Here is a 19,244-nt window from a genome sequence, read left to right as displayed (position 1 = left end):
AATGTCTCTAGCCAGAATTCTTTGCTTTTGGTTATTTCCTAAATAAAATTTATTCCTCCTTAGATTTTATCTCAAATAATAAGTACCCACACTAAATTTATTATTTCCCTTGTAAATACATTCCAGTTACTGGTTTAGCTATGTAAGAAAGTACTACTAAGGGTCAGTACCTATTTTCCTTTGTTCCTGGTCTCTGAATATTGAGATATTGAGCTATCATCTTTGGATTTTAAGGATCTGTTTCATTGTCCTGTCTCTAGCAAGGGGCATGATTGCCTTGAATGTTTTTTTGAAGTTATTTAGTGGATTTGGAACTTAGTTGCCAGCAAAAAGCAAGGGAGATACACTATCTTTTGTCCTGAAGGCTTGATTTGTAAGTGAATTTGAAAGAAAATATGTTGTTCAGGTGTAATTTGGCTAAATAGCTGTTAATTTTTGCTTTACCTGAGGATCATTTGTTTCTGAAGGCTTTTTCTTACCATGCCCCTTGGTCTGTTTTGCAGACTGGCACACTCACTGAGGATGGCTTGGATCTTTGGGGAATTCAACGGGTGGAAAATGCTCGGTAAGGGTGAGCTCAGAGCTGATAGCAAATGTGATACTCAGTTGTGCTGTAATGGCTTCAGAATAGAATAGAATAGAAAATTAAGTGTGATCTGATATGTGCTTGTGTTTCTGTAATGAGCTGTAGGAATGACACTGAAACTATGGCTTAGGTGTAATTCAAGTTGTAACTCCCTTAGGAAGCTGAGGAGGAATTTTCTTTGTTAAAGTCTGAGACCTCATTAGGTTCATACAGCAAAACTGTTGCAGTTCAACTGTTGCATGTTTCCTTAATCCTGTCCTTCTAAGTGATGACTTTTTGGTCTGCTAAAATGAATGAGCTTAGCTAATTGAGTTAATGACAAAGTGATAAGAGGCCTTTTTATGAGGTATCAAACTAGATAGTGAATGAGTATTTGAAGTGGAGTGTTTGAAGGAGGAAGAAGTTGTGATGGTTTCTGAAGATTCCAGCCCAGAGTCTTAATTTGTTTTCTGTGATGTGTGAAAACATGAGTGAAGAGACTTATGCAGTCAATTTTCTTCTGTTAATCTAAACAAACCTTTTGAATTGGCTCATAATAAATAATTATAGTGCTAAGTATATTATTACTTCATTGTTTCAGTTTCCTTTTGCCGGAAGAGAGGGCTTGCAGTGAGAGCTTGCAGAAGTCCGAGTTTGTTGCTTGCATGGCAACTTGTCATTCCCTTACAAAAATTGAAGGGGTACTTTCTGGGGATCCACTTGATTTGAAGATGTTTGAAGCAATAGGATGGGTAAGTGCCATTTTTTTCCCTGAAAATCACATTACGAGAAAGTAAAAGTTAATGAGTGTATGAATTAGTTGATTTTTTTTAAATACAGATTTTAGAAGAAGCAACTGAAGAGGAAACAGCCCTTCATAATCGAATCATGCCAACAGTGGTTCGACCTTCAAAACAACTTTCCCCAGAATCCAAACAAGCAACAGATCAAGAAATGGTATAAAAATTCAAAACAATTGGTTTGAGTTAATGTTAAGCAAATACATTTTGCTGTATGTTGTGGTTCTGGCTGACAAAATTGAAATGGGATCAGAACTGATAGATAGAAGAAACATGTTTAAACTGTTGTTGAAGGTAGTGGTTCAGTATAGGCCAGTTTCAAGGTGAGCAAACTGAGTGTCAGCATTACTGGCTTATAAACTGGTTATAAAGTACAATAATGCTTTTTGAGCTTATGCCTTTTAATATTAGTATTGTTACCAAATTCTTACTGTGCTAGTGAAGTGCCTTAGGTTTGCTCACCTTGCAGTTTCAGTTAAAACAATGGTTTGTTAATGTCACTGCATGGCATGGAATTCTTGCCACTGTTGTACCTTAGAGATCTGTTAAATTCTGAGTTAAAAACAAGACGTACTTGGCAGATTTAAAAGTTTGTTCTACCTGTATTTTTAGTGTTTTTTAATACTTCAGGAAGGGAAATTCAAGCATATGACTGATTGTATATCCAGATTACCACAGAGCAGGGTAGTGGGAGGGTATAACAAGTCAGTTCATCTGTATGAGTTGTAACATGTAGTAGATAGAAGTGTCTTTATTTTGTTCAGAACTCAGTGTACATGCACAGCAGTAATTACTGTGCAATAGTTGACATGTGAATGCTCTTGAAACTTATTACATGAAATTTTGGAGATATACTCAATAACTGTGGTCTCATTCTGAAACACTGTAGTACTTTAGTCATTTACATAGGCTAAACAGACACAGGTTGGACTGTGAGAGGTCTTGCAAATTCTAGTCAAGAAATCAAGGCCTAAAGTTCTACTGTGTCTCACTTAAAGAGTACTAAACAGATGCAGTATATTTATATTCAGCTTTTATGATATCCATTGAAAATACAGTGGGACAATATCAAGAATACTGTGCAGGTTCATTTACTGATTTATGTTGAAATAGTTTGTAGCTGAAGAAATACTTTAAAATTAATATTTACAGTGAATGTGTTTTTTCTTTTTTTTCAGGAATTGTTTGAGCTTTCGGTAAGTGTGTTTTTTCAATTAAGCACCTGCCTATTTTTGTTAGAATGTCTGTGGATGTAACTCTTTTCCTTCCTTCCTGTGTGACACAGACTGGTTATGAGATTGGAATCGTGCGCCAATTCCCATTTTCCTCAGTTTTGCAGCGTATGTGTGTAATAGCAAGAGTTCTAGGGGAGAAGAGGATGGATGCTTACATGAAAGGTGCCCCAGAAGTGATTGCCAGCTTGTGTAAGCAGGAAACAGGTAAAGGAACAAACTATTTTTATTTCTTGTGTAGCTCAGCTGTAATATGAATATTTTAATAACTCTAAACTTGACCTTTTTAAAGTTCCTGTTGACTTTGAGCATGTCCTGGAAGAATACACTAAGCAAGGCTTCCGAGTTATTGCTCTTGCTCACAGAAAATTGGAGTCTAAGCTTACATGGCACAAAGTCCAGACTATTAATAGGTAAGAATGACTTCACTTTTTTAATAAGTAACAGGCTTTAAAAGCTGCATGCTTTGGATTAATATGTAATGTGTATTTTTGTTTAAATCAATTACTACTCTTCTTTAGCTTTCTTCTATCTTGACATATATAGTTCTGCGCAGCCTTTAATTGTGCCCTGGACAATAAACAGAAATTTAGGATAAAGAAGTGTTTTCTGCAGGGAAGTGAATTCAGAGGCACATCTTTAAAGCTGGAAACAAACTGTAATGTTATTTTTTGTGGTGTTTTATTTACACTATCGTGGTAGAAAATCTCGTCTGATTTCTTTGTTTCTTGCACAGACTTATATCATCTGTGTCTATTAAAGATAAGGACATGTAGTGGAAACCCTCCTGTACATGTTTGATGCAGTTTCTTCGTCTCCTAAAGTCAGCATGTCTATTTTGTCATTGCAGGACTTGTCAGAAAGGTTTGGAAGGTAGAAAGGTTTCTTCTTTTTCAGCTAGTCTTAGTTTTGTGGACAGTGCTATCTTTCCCACAGTGTTTGAAAGTGTAGCATAGCTATGAAAATGCCAGCTTTGACTGTTCTTTTGTATCAGCTTTGTGTACAAAGATGAAGAGTTTGCAAAGCATACACACACAAAGCAGAGAAAGGTGTTTTCCAATTTCAAGTGTGAAAATCTACAGTAGCAGTAGAATACCCAAGACCTGTAAATACACTGACTTTTTCATGTAAACCAAGGTTAATTAGTTTCTTTACTTAATTAGCTAGTGTCTATTAGTCTTACTAGCTTTGATAACATAATTTGGTAGCTTTTATGTTAAGGCTCAGCTAATTCAGAAAATAGAGATGTGAACTCTAAACATATCTTAAAATTTGGCTGTCAACGCAGTTAGCTTCAGAGGATGTTTTCTAGCAATAGCCTTTTCGAGACTGTAATTTCCTTTTAAAAGAGTTCATGTGGAAGAAACTAAAAATTGTGCTTGAGATGAAACAACATTTTCTCATACTGGTTTTCAACTAAAACAAGGGGAATAAGTATAAATGATTGTGATGATACATCTCAGGTCACTTTTTATAAAGCAAATTATTCACTTCATGGTTAAAAATACACATTTCCCTTTTCTTTCCCTTTTTCAGAAAATCAGGCTTTTAAAGCTACATCTAATAATTGTAACTCTTCTAATGTTTTCTTCCTTATCTCCTTTTCGTCAGAGATGCTATTGAAAGCAACATGGATTTTATGGGGTTAATTATAATGCAAAACAAGTTAAAGCAAGAAACCCCTGCTGTACTTGAAGATTTGCATAAAGCCAACATTCGCACTGTCATGGTTACAGGTTAGCATGTAAACATTCATACTTCTTTAATTATAGTGTATGAGGTCAAATAGTGTCAGTAGGCTGGGATTACACTGTGTTTGTAGCAAGGGGGAAGTTTAGAAACTTGTTCAAGTTGCTTTGGTAAGTCGGAGATCAGAAACCAGAAGAGGCTTTAGTTCTGCTTCGTAGCTTCCTCTCCCTAGCTCCATACACAAGCTGCTTTATACTGAATTGAAGGGTGAAAACCTTTAGAGGTCTTTCAAATCAGACTAAGGGAAAGTCCTGGTCTAATTTTATGACTGATCCTCCTTTGAGCAGGAGGTTGAACTAGATGTCCTGACAGTCCTTACCATTTTGATTTATATTATGAAAAGTCACTTTGTATTGAATTTTTTGGGGGAGAAAGAGTTATGTCCCCGTAGGTGTGCAAAGCGTCTGTGCTCAGTGTTCCACACAATACATGTGTTTGTTTTTTAAATCACAAGTATTGCAGCTTTGGAATGTTGTACTAGGCTAGCAATACAACTCTGTGTTTGCATGTTCTGTGACTGTTTAAAAACCAGTATTTTAAATGGCCACATGTTTTCTGCCTGATTTTCCCCATATACTAAGATTTGATTAGTAAGAGATCTTTATGGCTCAAAGCAGCACACAAAGTTTATAGAGGAGGGGTTTACTGAGCTAGGCTTTGAATGTTGTCTGTAGGCTTGGTTTGTCCTCAGGTTGCCCCCTGGTACATTAGGCAGTCCTGCTCCTAGTTCTAAACCATCTTTGTTAGCTTTTCTCTTACGTGGAATATCACTGTATGATATTGATTATTTTCTAACTGAAACCCTCTAAATGCAATTGTTTAACAGGGGATAACATGTTAACTGCTATCTCTGTGGCCAGAGACTGTGGAATGATTCTACCTCAGGATAAGGTCATTATTGCTGAAGCACTACCTCCAAAGGATGGGCAGGCTGCCAGGATCAACTGGCATTATGCAGATACCCTCGCAAAATGCACTAGTTCATCACCAGCCATAAACTCAGAGGTAACATGACCCTTATTATGCCTTTAGAGTGTAAGCAGTTAGTTTTACTGTTGAGTTGCTTTTTATGTTATTCCGTTTAATAGTAAATCTGCTGTTAAGGTCAAATCAGAATAGATGTGCTAGTTAACTTTCAGATCTTCAAGTACCAAAGAGCAGTAAAGCAGCAGAGGGAGTAGTTTCTCAACTGTGATATTTTGGACATTTTAGTTGTGCAGAAGACAGGTTTTTTTCCCAACATTTCAATCTGTTAAAGACTGCTCTAGCTGCTTGTAGTTGAAACATTAAACCACATTTTCTTATTGCTAAGTAAATGTTTTCATTGTATGACGTTTTCTTTCAAGTAACATTCATAGAAACCCCCTCTTGTGTGGGATCTCTAGGAATACTCCTGAGTTGTAGTTTGAAATGACAAGGTATCTGTGTAAATACATTACAGCTGGAGTATTAAACTACTTTTGATAGGATATTCCAGTTAAATTGGTCCATGAAAGCCTTGAGGATCTCCAGATGACAAAATACCATTTTGCAATGAATGGGAAGTCATTTGCAGTGATTTTGGAGCATTTTCAGGACCTGGTACCCAAGGTGAGCATTTTACTTGAGTGTGGGCACTTTTGATGGTGAGCAGACTTTGCCCTGTGAGATTAAGAAATCTTCTGTCTTCCAGCTTGTGTTACACGGCACTGTGTTTGCCCGCATGGCGCCTGATCAGAAAACTCAGTTGGTGGAAGCTTTACAAAATGTAGAGTAAGTATTTGCTTAAGCATAGAAAGTGGGAGGGTTGACAGTGTTTGGTGTGATAGGAGACAAAAGTTGTGCATGCTGCTAGCTGTTCTGCCAGAAGAAAAAGGTTGGGCTAATAGAACTAACAGAACTTCCTTGTGTTGGTAAATCAGCCTGTTAGCTGAGCAGGAATGAGAGTAGTACCATCTGCTGGCTAGTTGGGAAAGTTTTACGCTGTTCATTAAGTTTTAAATGAGGAATATGTTCATAAACTGACTAACATTTTGTAAATGCAGTTGCTTGGTTTAATAAACCCATCAAATGTCTCCTGTGTATTACAGAAGTATTATCGGGATGACTTCCGTTCACATTGGTCAGTATGTGACTGTGTTGGTGTTGGGCCTTGCAGTTCTGAAGTGCCTTTGCCTAGAGCAAAGATGCTTTAGACCACCTCGGGATGATAGAGGGCTAATTAAGCCATTATTGGTTTGACTGGCCTGCCATAGTCATGTTACTTTTCTGTCTACTTCCTTTTATTTATAATGGCAACAGTAGTTGTTTTCAGCATTAATGATCGCCCATTGTTGTGCAAACCTTGAATAACTCACAATAATATAGAAATATTTAATGAAATAAGCTAAAGGTACCATGGTTAGGAAATGCTGATGTCTGTTTGGTTTTTACAGTTACTATGTGGGCATGTGTGGAGATGGAGCAAATGACTGTGGCGTAAGTATATTTTCATTTTCCATACAATTCAGTTAAACTGTACAGCTGAAAGCAAGTTTTATAATGGTCTCTATTTCAATGTTAACTGGCAGGCGCTGAAGAGGGCACATGGTGGTATATCTCTGTCTGAACTTGAGGCTTCTGTGGCATCACCATTCACTTCCAGGACACCCAGTATTTCCTGCGTGCCAAAGCTGATCAGGTAATGCCTCTTACTGTGAACTTAAATGCATCTGTGTAACTCATTTTGCGTGCCCTAGATTAGTACATGTTTGATGCTGTAGGAGGCCAGTTTGAATTAAAGAACAAGCCACACATTTGTAGTGGTTCTGTTTCTTTACTGAAAGTACTCTGAGCAAAGGCTTGCCATAGCGTGATTTAATATTTTGTTATAAACTCCTTTGTCCATGTAAAGTTAATATTTCGGAGCATGAGTGAGCTTCTACACATTAGTCTTTAATTTAATGTCTTAGTGACTACACTAGTTTCCATAAAGGCTGTGTGTAATTGCAGCAGTAAAATTCTTCGGATAATTGCTCAGCACTATACAAAGTAGAATACTAATTTTCTAAATAGAGTTTGACCAATTTTTGACTTTAGAATTGGAAGTTAGGTAATGATTTCAGATAAAGGTCAGCCAAAGAAAAACCTAGAAGTCTGTGTGGAACTAATGAAGTAATGCATTATCAGAAACATTTCTGAAATCAGCAACTCTGTGGCTGACTGCATGTTCATTCAGTCCATGTAGTAAACTAATGCTTCATAAATGCTTTTGCAAACAAACCTTTTTAAAACCTTAATTTTAAAACCTCTGTTGGAAAACCACATGAAGTCCAAAGAAGACTGAGGTAAGGTGGTGGCTCAGTTCAGAGGACGTGCTCACAACTTTGATGTTGATGGGAGTGTACTTACTGTTCTGACTCCAGTTTCTCTGTATTTCTGCAACCTAATGTCCCTCAAAGGGTTTGCTGGTGTGTTTAATTGCAGCTAACATTTTGCTGGACTTAACTGCTTGCACAGAAAGCTTTGTAGTTACATGATTGCATCTGTTTTGACAGGGAAGGCCGTGCTGCTTTAATAACTTCCTTCTGTGTGTTTAAATTCATGGCATTATACAGCATTATCCAGTACATCAGTGTTACTCTGCTATATTCTGTAAGTATTCTCTAAGTGCTTAAGCAGTGTCAGCATAATTCAGAGATTTGAAATTGATAGATACTTCATACAAATTGTTGCGGGTCTCTTTGAGTACAACACATGCATTCTAAAACTATATTTGGACTAAAAGTATTGTTAGTATTTTGAGGTTTTTTGTATTAACTGTACAAAGTATATTGTAGTATATATTTAGGAAAGAAATTGCAAGTATTGAATTAGGAAGGGAGAAAAGTGAAATGGAGTATTTCCTGTTAATATGATTGGATTCAGAATATAGCATGCAGTAGAAATCCTGAATTTTAATTGTATTCTGGGTAAATTAAAGGCACAGGGTACTAAGGGACCTTTGAGGTGGAAATTTTGACAGCTACATGACTACATAGTAATGTTATGATGTTTAGAGAACTGCAAGCCTAAGTTATCGTTTCTTTGTAAGATTCACTAATATGATTACAAACAAATTGCAATTACAAATAACTTGTGCATCTTGAAAAGGAAATTGGTTCATACCTTGATAGTTCAGGAATTGTTCTGTGAATTTCCTGCAGGTAAAGGAAGCCAGTTTGACAGGGGACTGTCTTGTTTATAGAGTGAAATTTAAAGAATTAAGGCTGTAAGAGTGTCACTGTAAATTTTTCTAGGTGTGAAGCAGTTACCAATATTTCACTTGTGATTTCTCTCTAGATCCTGAGCAATTTGGGAGACTTCCAGTTTCTCTTCATTGATTTAGCAATCATTTTGGTGGTTGTCTTCACTAGTAAGTATTGTGCTGAATTACCATTGCTGGCTTCTGTGAACCAGTTTTTGCTTGGTCAGATTTTTTTCAATATCTAATTACATGTTTGAGTGAGCACTGTGACATACAGTGAAGATGTTATGACTACTACAGTATATGCATTAAAAAAACCCAAACCACCACTGTATACTGAGCTAGATTAATCTGAAATTTGTGAAATGTCCTCATACAAGAAGTAGGTTGTGGGCATGACCTTAGAGAAGTAATTCTTCACAGTACAGGAAGTCATTAATCTTTACTGATATGATGAAGCTGTTTTTGGAATCAAGCCAGGAGATGTTCCAATATCATCTTTCTCAAAAGTTTAGATTTCTTGCATTTTTAGTTGAACTTCTGTCCACAAAATGTTAAAGTATTACCTAGTGAAGCATTTGATTCCATGTATGAGCCTTGCACTCAGTTCACTGTCTAACAGTAGAATTCCATTTTCAAGTTTAATAGAAATCTATTCTTTGAAGCAATGGCAGTCCAAAAGTGAGAAGATGAGTTGTAAGTCCTTGTGCCAGACAAAGGGAATTTGGCCAGACACTACTAATTCCTTAAGTCTCATGGCTGCTATTGTCCCCTGCTATGCTGTGCTGCTGGGGAACCAGCCTGTAGAAGGCACTGTGGTATTATTCTAGGGCTGCATAATCTTTTCAAGGTGGTTTCGCGTTTGCAGTTCTGAACTAATTTTTGAAGTGATGTCATGAGCAAGCCATTCTAATTCCACAGAATATGAACAGGGTAACTCTTGAAAACCATAATGATGTCATTTGTTTTTCATTCTCTTTACAGTGAGTCTGAACCCTGCTTGGACAGAACTTGTTGCCCGAAGGCCTCCATCAGGTCTTATCTCAGGTCCACTTCTGTGTTCCGTTTTGTCTCAGATCATCATCTGCCTTGCTTTCCAAACCATTGGGTTCTTTTGGGTCAAACAGCAGTCCTGGTATGAACCTTGGACAGAGGACTCTGAGTAAGTGTTTCAGTGGCTCTGAAGGATACAGTAGTGATTGGAAAGCTATAAGCAATAGTTACTCTCCCTCGCCCCACTTTGGGGACTTTGTAAATAAAGCTTCTCTGTGGCAGCTTGTTAGTCTGCTGATTTTTTTGTGAAAAGCATACTGATAACATGGGAGTTGCCCAGTGGCTGAAAAGCAAAATTATGTCAGAGCCATACAGCAGGGTCTAAAGACTCCTCAACTTTGAGACTGTTGAGACAGAAATGTGAAATTAATGGTTCAGATCTATTTTAACTGTTTTATATTATAAAACTTTGTTTTCCTGTTAGAGTTACCATAAATCAAGTTTATGTTTTTGAAAATGAAGAGGTATTTTAATGTTTTTTAAGATAGCAATGTTTTCTTACCCGTCTTTAAAGACTATCTATGGTAATAGTTCTAAACAGTTAATGTAGTAAATGTACAAGCTGGCAGCATGAAAGAATTCGAAGCTCTGAATTTACAAAAATTGCTGCCTCCCTGCCACAGTTTTGAGTCTCAATACCTGTAATATGTTCTCAGGGATAAGCTTTTTTTGCCACTGTTGCAATTTGTTCTGTCATTTTACCTTTGTAAGTAAGTAGGCCTTTTTGCATCTTCTCCATAACTCAGTATTTAACTTTTTTTATATTGTAGTGCATGTAATGTACTGGACATCATGAACAACAGCTCTGCACGCCATGGGAATGAGACTCTTCATGATGAACATTACATTAAAAATTACGAAAACACAACTTTGTTTTTTATATCCAGCTTTCAGTACCTCATAGTGGCAATTGTCTTTTCTAAAGGAAAGCCCTTCAGACAACCATGCTACAAAAATTGTAAGTCCTTTCTTAGTATATACAGTTCCAAATAAAACTCTCAAGTGACTGTGCTGTTGTTTACAGTTCTGTTTTGACACTTCATTAGCAGTAGTGTTGCTAAGAGAATATAATGCAGTTATCCTCTGATAATCAGAGCTAGAAATAGGGAAATATTAAACTGTAGGGAGGAATTTGTGTTAATACTTGCTTTCTTTGTAGTAATATATGTGTATATACATTTCAACTCCACAAGTGAGCCAGTGAGAGAGTGAGGCCTTCTGTCTCTTTATGGCTATCGAAATGACTAGTATATTGCCAAAATTTGCCTGGAAGGGGTTTAGAGGGAGAAAAGAGGTTATTTCCAGGAAGTAATGAACCCATGATACATGGAAAAACTGCCTAAAACTCTGATTATGGGATGGTCCAATTAAAATATTTTTTTTTCTTCTTTTACAGTTCTGTTTGTTATATCTGTGATAGTTCTTTATGTCTTCATATTTTTCATCATGTTGCATCCTGTAGACTCTATTGACGCATTTCTTGAGGTAAGAGTCTGCTTCCTAGGATAACTGGCTGCTTTTGGGACAAGCGTGACTCCTTTAGAGCTGTAACTTCACGTCACTGGGTGGGGAGGGGAGAATTTATAACTCTGAACCTGTTGTGAATGAGTGTTTACTTGGCATGTGATTTACTAACCTCTGGCAACTTCTTTTCTCAGCTCGTGTGTGTGCCAAATGAGTGGCGCCTAAAAATTCTCAGCATCGTTATCATCAATGCAATTGTATCTGTGCTGGTGGAGGTAAGAAATTCAAATGGAGGAAATGCTTTTCTGCTAAGTGTGCATGTATATCTTTTGTTTAGAAGATCTCTCTTCACAGTATGCCAGTGTAAGTGGCTGCTGTGTGTATATATCTAAAAATGGCCTCGTAGGCTAGATTTAAGGTGTCAAGGTTTTCTGTGTTAAAAGCATAATTTTAAAACCTTTTTTGTTAATTAGAAAAAAGGGGGAGAGGAGTTGAAATACTTAAGAGTTCAACTATTTCATAGAAAAATATTAATTTCATAGAAAATTATTTATTTATTTCATTTATTTGCTGTGTTACTTCAGAATAATAACATACTAAAGGATTACATAAAATCCTTAGGGCAACCCACCTTCATTCATTTAGATCATACACATAGCTTATTATTCAGAATAATGCATATCTGTGTAACTTGTTCATCTGATATGATCAAAATTCAGAAGTAGAGATATTCATGCAGATCTCCTTTTTCCATCCCCAAGCTTGTCCAAAGCCAGTCACTCTGGATGTTGACCTCTGCTGTAATTCAGTAGTGTGCAGAAACATGCCCTACCCTTCATCCAGGACCCCATTGTTGTTTCCAAGAATCAAAGTTTGACAGATAAATATTCCAAGAGAAGTCTGGATTCCCAGTCAGTCATTTATTCCTGTGTTCTTCTCCCTGTTACACTGATGTGTCATTTCCAACCTGAATACGTTTGGGTTTTGGTTGCAATCATTAGTCACTTTCTTCCCTGCAAGATGACAAAGGTTTCCAACAATATCTAGTGCTTGCACACCTCAATTACCTGTTTTTATTGTATAATATTTTCTGCAGTTTCTAGTCAGTGCTTCCATTACTGTGTGAGGGATTGCTGTCAAGGTAACCAGCATAATGTTTGCTTGGATCATATAATTTTGGCCTTTGAAGAGTACTACAGCATTAATATTCTTTCCAATTCACACTTTTTTCCCCTTTTATTTGTTAAGTTAAATCAAACAAGGGTTTTTTGGGATAATTGAATCAAAATTATCATAGCTTTGTGTTTAAAATGTTGTTCCAAATAGAATTTGCAATATATGCTATTATGTTGCTGCCTATTGGAACATATTTCTCAGTGTTTTCATGTGACAGGTGACACCTTGTCTTTTCCAAAACATGGCAGTAGTTATTAATTTTCTTGGCCTTTTTCTTGTTAACAAGTTTATCCACTCCTACAGCCCCTGTCCCTTTCTTACATTGTCCTGTAGCTGCTCTAACCCTGCTTGTGATGTTTTCCTTTATGCCTTTTCATTCTTTCTTTTTTCTTTATTAGTAAACTCTCAGTAGTTTTCTTTTTTTTGTCCTCCTTCTTATTTGTGAAAAGTTAAATTTTGTGTATATTGCTGTCTTTGCCACTGAAACAAAATATATTCTGAAGCTGCAGAAGCATGGCTTTTTTCATCTTCTAGTAAATTTAGAACAAGCCTCCTAGATAGAAATATCTTTTCCTATTCAATTTCAATTTTCAGTGCAGTGATGAATATTACTGAGAGAAGTAAACTTACCTTCTGCTGAAAAATTCGTTTGTTCTGTAGATGATCTTTCTAACTTTTATAGAACTTGGTGTTGTTTCTGTTCTGGAAGTGTAAGGGCTCCAGTAGAAAGTCTGTACAGTGTGTCAATCCATGTATCAGCACGTGCCTCTTGAGGACAAATCGTTCTCCTCTGGTTTAAATAAATGTTCTTAAGGTTGCACTCCTCAGCCTTGTTGGTTGCCACATCAATCTGTAAACTTGTGAATTTCTACTAAGCATCAAGTAACCAATGTAATTATTGCAGAGTGTTTGCTTTCACCCAGTATTCGAAACCACATCCCACTCTTTTTCCTATGCAGGTCTGGGTTAGCATCTTTCAATTTTAATCACTTAACTCATAACCAAACTCCTGGGGTGATTTGTCACATTCCTTTTTTAAACAGACTTGCCTATTTATCTTGTTGCTGGTACTTCAGTAATAAAATAGAAGTACCTAGAGTTTTCTTGACATGAAGCGTTTGAGCTGTTACGCTTTGTCTTAAAATCAGTTTCTTCCGCTTTCACTGTGAGTTGAATGCTTTGTTCAGGCAGATGAGTTGTCTTATTGTACAGCACGTGTCCAACAGTGTTGTCTCGTGATTCTCAAATCCCAAGCCTTGTTTTACGATACACACTTCACCTTCCATAACTTCAGTCCACCTCTTTGAACTGCATTTGCTCAACTCCAGCAGTATTACTCAGGCTCCCTGGAGCTTTTTCATGTGCCAGCTCACTGGGTCCTGTGTGTTGTGTAGAAATCGCAGGCAGTTTCATTCCTTCACTTCCAGTATAGTTCCTTGTCTTTCCCTGTGTGCCTGGCTGGATTTTCTGCTCCCTACACTTTTCACTACAGACTTACCTGGGTACCACAGGTCATATTCTGAGTATCTGGGAGAGGCCACTGGTGACATCTCCTTCCATCTCTTAACAAGGTACTCTGTGTATATATATCACATAGAGTTTGTTTTGCTGAGACGAATCTCTTAGTAATTGCCTCTTTAAGTGTCTCATAATTATGAGATACATGAGGGATTGTATCTGTCCTCTTTGGTCACACTTGCCAGTTTCACACTTTTGTGTCACACTACAGTCATATCTAGTTTCTTCATTGCTTCTACAACAGGAATAAATTCTAACTGTGGTTGTCCCAGATGTGTTTTCTGAAATGCTCTGTAAAGCTTTGCTCCTTCCATGTGGGTGCCAGACTAGGTTCACAAAGTATGCAGATTTTTTCTACCAGATGACAGAAAATATTGCACAACAAAGGCAGATCCTAGCAGCTGTTCCTCCTTACCCCTGATGCCTAGTGTAGACATACTTTAACCAGACTGGCTTCAAAAATGAACATCTAACAAGCTGAAGATTTGTTGGCAAATGCTTTATAAAAGCACTGTCAAATTCTGGTATATTACAAAATCATAAGCACCATAAAATCTGTTATAAAAGTCTGGGTAATCAGCTCCCCATTTTCATTGGCAGAGGTTAGTCAGATGTTAGAAATGGAATCTGTCCCAGGATCAGAGTTGTAGGCTCAAGGCTATGGAAAGTACAGGTTCACACCTGTGTTGTCAGATTTGCTCGAAGCTCTTGAGTCCACCCATGCAGCTGGATGAGAATAACCAAATGTACTGAACATACTGTTCAAGTTCTGCCCTCTTAAAATCTGGAATGACGCCTACTGAATTCCTTCTTTCCCGCTGGTGTCTCAGCTTTGCCACCCCACTGCAGCTTTTCTGGGAATGTCACTGCTTTTAAAACAGACTACGAACAAAGCATAGCTCCAGCATGAAGTACACAGTAATGTTAAAGATGGTTTATGGGGAAACTGCTTTAAACACTCATGTCTGTGATGTTTCACAGGTTTTTTAGAGTATTGAAACACATTAAGAGTGTGTATTTGTGGTTTTTACCATGTTTTTTACCAGAAGTTTTGATCATTGTTGCTATTGATTTAAAGTACATGTTCATATTCTTAAATCTCACGCGAGCACTTTAAGAATGAAAATGTTTATCACATAAGTACCAACAAGTAGTGCAGACTCTCCATTTTGCTTGGCACTGAATTAGTTATGCCTAACACACTATTTCAGGTTTTATTTGTAATGTGCACACTAACAACAAATGATCATTAGTTTCTTTAATTCTTCCCGCTCGCTGTAATGTCTCACAGAATGTCCTCCTTGATATGATCCTTTGGAAGGTTGTGTTCAATCGAGACAAACAAGGAGAATATCGCCTCACCATACCCCAGCCGCCCCAGGTTGGAGACGAGTATTTTGCTGTCATCATTTGAGTGCATGTGGATTAATTTGGTTTTGTCTCTTAATGATCTATAAGTGTCTGTTGCCTTATTTTAAGATTAAGTCTGCTTAAATTAGATTTCTGTTACTAGAGTATTAAAAGTAAAGGCTTCTGGGTTTATATTTTTCTCCTTAATGACACTTACAGTTTAGTCTGTGTACAAGAACTGTGAAGCAAACCTAGAGGGTTGCTTTTAAGACTTTTCTCACTTTATCTTCAGTTTGCCCATTAGCAGATTTTATTTGCATTGTCACAAATTAGTGTGCTAGGACTGGGAACATCTTGATTTGTTTGAAGCAATTAAATTGAATTAAAATTAATTTGGTTTAGAGCTTTAGATCATTGTCTGAGAGCAGTAACTGCTAGCATATACAAATGAAACAAAACAAGATGGGAAATGAAAGTACGTTATTACTACTTCAGGTGGTTTAGGAGACTGAAAGATTTTTCAGGTGACCATGAATTTTGCTCTGGTCTGCCTCTCTGCTGTTAGTGCATGAAGGAAATCTATGTGAATCCCATAAAAACTAGCTTTACTTTAAGCCTGTTGGCTTATTACTGTTGTCTGATTGTACATTTGTGCTTGCTAGAATTACAATGGTTTATTTCTCAGCACTAAATTTTATTTAATGTATTCAGATTTACATTTGTCCTTTTGAGGGTGTTGAAGAACAAATTGCTTTATATTCACTGAAGAATGGAAACTGCGCTTAAGGCTCATGTTCACAAATTGATAGAAATTTAGCATGATGAAAACTATAGAATATACCTCCATTAAAATGTCGCCCTGCAGTCTGTAGGTGCTCTCTGAGACATGAGAGGGGTTCACTCTCAGGAATGAGGAATGGTGTTTCTCTTCCCCAGCTGACTGAGTTACACACATTTAAGACTGGGAGAGGAAAAATAGGAAGGAAGACTTAAGTCCAGTAATTTGTGTAATTTAATACCTGCAGTGCTTGAGTTTCAGAGTATCAGCAAGTTAAATTCTGCTACTTTTGGCTGGCTGGCTGCTTTCTGTTTAAAAATTCATTGCTGAAGAAGTGTCTTGAGACTCTGGGAATTTGCTTTTTCTAGACCAGACTTCTATTCTTCAGTAGTAAAATCATTTAATGTTCCCTGTTCTATCTGTGATTATTGAAACTGTTATAAAGTATGCATAAAAGCTGTTGGTGGTCTTAGATGTTATGATAATGCAGAATACTTGTTTTTTCTTAACATTTTTTAAATGTCATGGCTACCATACTGTAGAAGAGATGACACAAAAGAAGAGTTTCTGTACTACAGGTCCAATGTGACAATGAAATAGTAAATTAGAGACTGAAATAAATGTTTTTCTTTTAGTGATTTACTGTATTGTTAGTTGTTTGGTTTTTTTTCCTACTGTAATCCAATTTTCAAATCTGTTCACTTCTGCAGGAGGCTGTGGACCGTTGTGGAGTCTGTTTCCTCTCTTCCCTGTTTGGCTGTAGAGAGAAGACACCAAAAGCGAAGTATATGCACCTAGCTCAGGAACTGCTGTTTGATCCAGAATGGCCACCAAAACCCAGGACAACAACAGAAGCGAAAGTACCATCCCAAGAAAATGGTTCATATCAAATCATCACTGTAACATAGCAGTGGATCTTGGTGGCATGTATTTTTAGTAGTATGCAGAAGAATGTAATTTTAAGGCTTTATTTGAAATTGCAGTGTGCTAAATGTCAAATTCTAATGCAGATATTTCCAACTGTTTTGTCTCTCTGAATACAAAATTCAGAGCCAGACATCTTATGGCTATACATTTTAAAAATGTAGGTTACCTTAGGCAGAACAAAAATGATTGTTTCCTTCCACCTTCTTTCAAATTTCATTGTTCCTAAATGAGGTGCATTTGAAGGTTTAAACTGCAGGGCAGTTAAAACAGATTCACATTATTTGCCTGGAGTATCTTAATCATTGTTCTAACCTGCTTACCTGGGCATGTGTTCATGTAAACCCTATGATATAATGGTTTCATGGTTGTACTAGAGGTGCTTTGTCATGCTTTTGTTTTTTCGGTGTTTGTTTTTTGTTTGGTTGGTTTTTTGTTGTTGGGTTGCTTTTTTTTATCCTGACTGAAGAAAAGCTTTGTGCCTCAGAATGGTTCTAAAGTTTAGGTGTGTGTACCTCTAAGTTTGTCCCTACTAGTAAGGAGTGTTTCCAGGTGTAATGTTTGGGTTTTAAGTTCAGTTCTTTAGTCTGCCACAGCAGAATTCAGAATGCTGTAGAAGCAATATGCTCTGTCCTTAAGAAGAAAGCACACTGCTTTCAAGTGGGTTCTTGACTGTTCTAGCTAACCCCAAGGAAGGGCTTAGGTGGCCTCTAGAGGAGGAGGCATTTGGCTACACCCTAAAGTTTTTGGAGAAGGAAGGCTGGAGAATCTAAATACTTTCCTCTATGTCATATTTTATTACATTAGCTATGCATTTTTCCTTAGACCTTGCTTTTTCTAGCAGAAGGGTTGGATTATCCCTTTGTGGACCATGTTTTATTTGTAAATCTCAAGATATAATGTTCCTATGTACCTTGAAGTAGTAAGGCCAGAGTTACTGCTGCAGGGGAAATGGGAGTAGGGGGGAGGTGGATTTTCACATGCCCATGCCTGGGATTTGTGCACGTTAAGAACACGGGCACTTCAAAGAGTCTGCCAGTGTCTTCAGTGCTATATGTAGCTGTATGAAAGAAAATTAAAAGAAAATTGAGCTAAAATCTGTCTTGCTGCAGAACTATAAGGCTTAAGCGGATTTTATTTATTTAAAAAAAAAAAAAAGAAAAGAAAAGCTTGCATCACCACTAATGCTGCTTAAGCACTTGGGGTAGCCATGCATCATTTTGCCATGAGGCAGTATCAGAACACAAGACCACTAGAAAAATAGGTCTGCAAAGATGTAGAGGCAGGCGTCGTTTTCACTTGCAAGGCTTAAAACTTTTGGTTTGTTTTTTTTTTTTTAAATCACAAATTACTTTTCCAAACCATGGACAACTTTGTAAACGTTTAGAAAAGTCTTCTTTAGTATCTTTGGGAAGATGATAAATATTGAGTCTTGATCATTTGTTTTGACCAGATACAACTGACTGGTCCAGACACCACCAAGCTTTGGGAGGGGATCTGCGATCTGAAGAAGTCACAATTCTGTAGAGATCCTTTAGAGAAGGAAGTCAGGTTCTTTAGAGTAGTCATGGAATGAGGGCTCCAAACTCACTGGCTGGCTGGGATTGTTTTGAAATGTGTGTATTCTGATGATGGAATTTGAGGTTTTTATGTTAGGGATTTTTTTCTCCTTGGGTTGTCTTGTTGGTTTTTGGATTATTTTTTTTTTAAATTCCTGTGGAGACAATTCCATTCCAGCCTTGTTTTAATGAGTGGAATTTTTCGGATAATGCCTAATTCCCTTGTGCTGTTCTGTAAGGCAGTATGGACAGTGTCCCTGCTGCTCTTAGAATCATTAAGGTTGGAAAAGACCTTTAAGATCATCAAGTCCAGCTGTAAACCATGTTATTGTCAGTTGTCAATCATGTTATGGTTTCTGCAGTGTTGAACATACTGTGCCAACAGGGAATTTAAAAGTGGTGCTAAATGGTTTGGAAGACCTTTTCCTAGAACTTGGAGGTTGAAGTTATTAGAACTTGCTCCTCAGAAATAGTATGCATATGGTGTACTATCTCCAGTCCAGCTGTCAACTCTTCCTGATTTTTTTATTGTTGTTGTTTGTTTTTGAGGAGTGGAGCGGGAGTAAAGGGGAAGTGGTTTTCTTAGCATTCATTCAACAGGACAATGTTCTTATTATCCTGGCTTCTTGGTCGTAAACATTGAACAACATTGGTAGCTTTTAAGGAGTCTGCTATTGTGGACTTGGATAAACTTATTAGTCATGAACTTGAATCATTTGACTAATTTCTGCCGATGTTGATTTTACAAAATCTTTGTAGCATGGAATAACTGATGAAGAATAACTCTTAGCTGCATAAGTAGTATTCAGATTTAAAGAAAAATAATATTTTAGTTCAAAAATGTTGTGAAGCTATGCATCTTGGACCTGGGA

The 19,244-nt window shown here is 37.1% G+C and overlaps 1 protein-coding gene across 6 annotated transcripts in view; it reads left to right on the top strand.

Moving 5' to 3' along the window:
- Positions 1 to 18,008, top strand: part of ATP13A3 (ATPase 13A3) — a 52,883-nt gene extending 34,875 nt beyond the window's left edge. For 5 of the 6 annotated variants that reach the window (XM_064666275.1, XM_064666272.1, XM_064666276.1 and 2 more), the window contains 20 exons: positions 504 to 565; positions 1,167 to 1,317; positions 1,406 to 1,522; positions 2,544 to 2,561; positions 2,651 to 2,804; positions 2,890 to 3,010; positions 4,209 to 4,333; positions 5,173 to 5,351; positions 5,814 to 5,936; positions 6,019 to 6,098; positions 6,761 to 6,803; positions 6,896 to 7,005; positions 7,862 to 7,958; positions 8,646 to 8,718; positions 9,535 to 9,712; positions 10,374 to 10,561; positions 11,000 to 11,088; positions 11,262 to 11,342; positions 15,053 to 15,142; positions 16,600 to 18,008. In XM_064666275.1, coding sequence (XP_064522345.1) covers positions 504 to 565; positions 1,167 to 1,317; positions 1,406 to 1,522; positions 2,544 to 2,561; positions 2,651 to 2,804; positions 2,890 to 3,010; positions 4,209 to 4,333; positions 5,173 to 5,351; positions 5,814 to 5,936; positions 6,019 to 6,098; positions 6,761 to 6,803; positions 6,896 to 7,005; positions 7,862 to 7,958; positions 8,646 to 8,718; positions 9,535 to 9,712; positions 10,374 to 10,561; positions 11,000 to 11,088; positions 11,262 to 11,342; positions 15,053 to 15,142; positions 16,600 to 16,797 — 2,277 coding nt within the window. In that variant the 3' untranslated portion in view covers positions 16,798 to 18,008. The remainder of the gene's footprint in view (positions 1 to 503; positions 566 to 1,166; positions 1,318 to 1,405; positions 1,523 to 2,543; positions 2,562 to 2,650; positions 2,805 to 2,889; positions 3,011 to 4,208; positions 4,334 to 5,172; positions 5,352 to 5,813; positions 5,937 to 6,018; positions 6,099 to 6,760; positions 6,804 to 6,895; positions 7,006 to 7,861; positions 7,959 to 8,645; positions 8,719 to 9,534; positions 9,713 to 10,373; positions 10,562 to 10,999; positions 11,089 to 11,261; positions 11,343 to 15,052; positions 15,143 to 16,599) is intronic. The other variant, XM_064666277.1, reaches the window with a different exon arrangement.
- Positions 18,009 to 19,244: the final 1,236 nt, after the last annotated feature.

This window comes from Pseudopipra pipra, chromosome 10 (assembly GCF_036250125.1).
Source record: "Pseudopipra pipra isolate bDixPip1 chromosome 10, bDixPip1.hap1, whole genome shotgun sequence".
Lineage (NCBI taxonomy): Eukaryota > Metazoa > Chordata > Aves > Passeriformes > Pipridae > Pseudopipra > Pseudopipra pipra.
The sequence above is the reverse complement of the archived record's forward strand: the minus strand, read 5'-3'. Positions and strand labels throughout refer to the sequence as shown.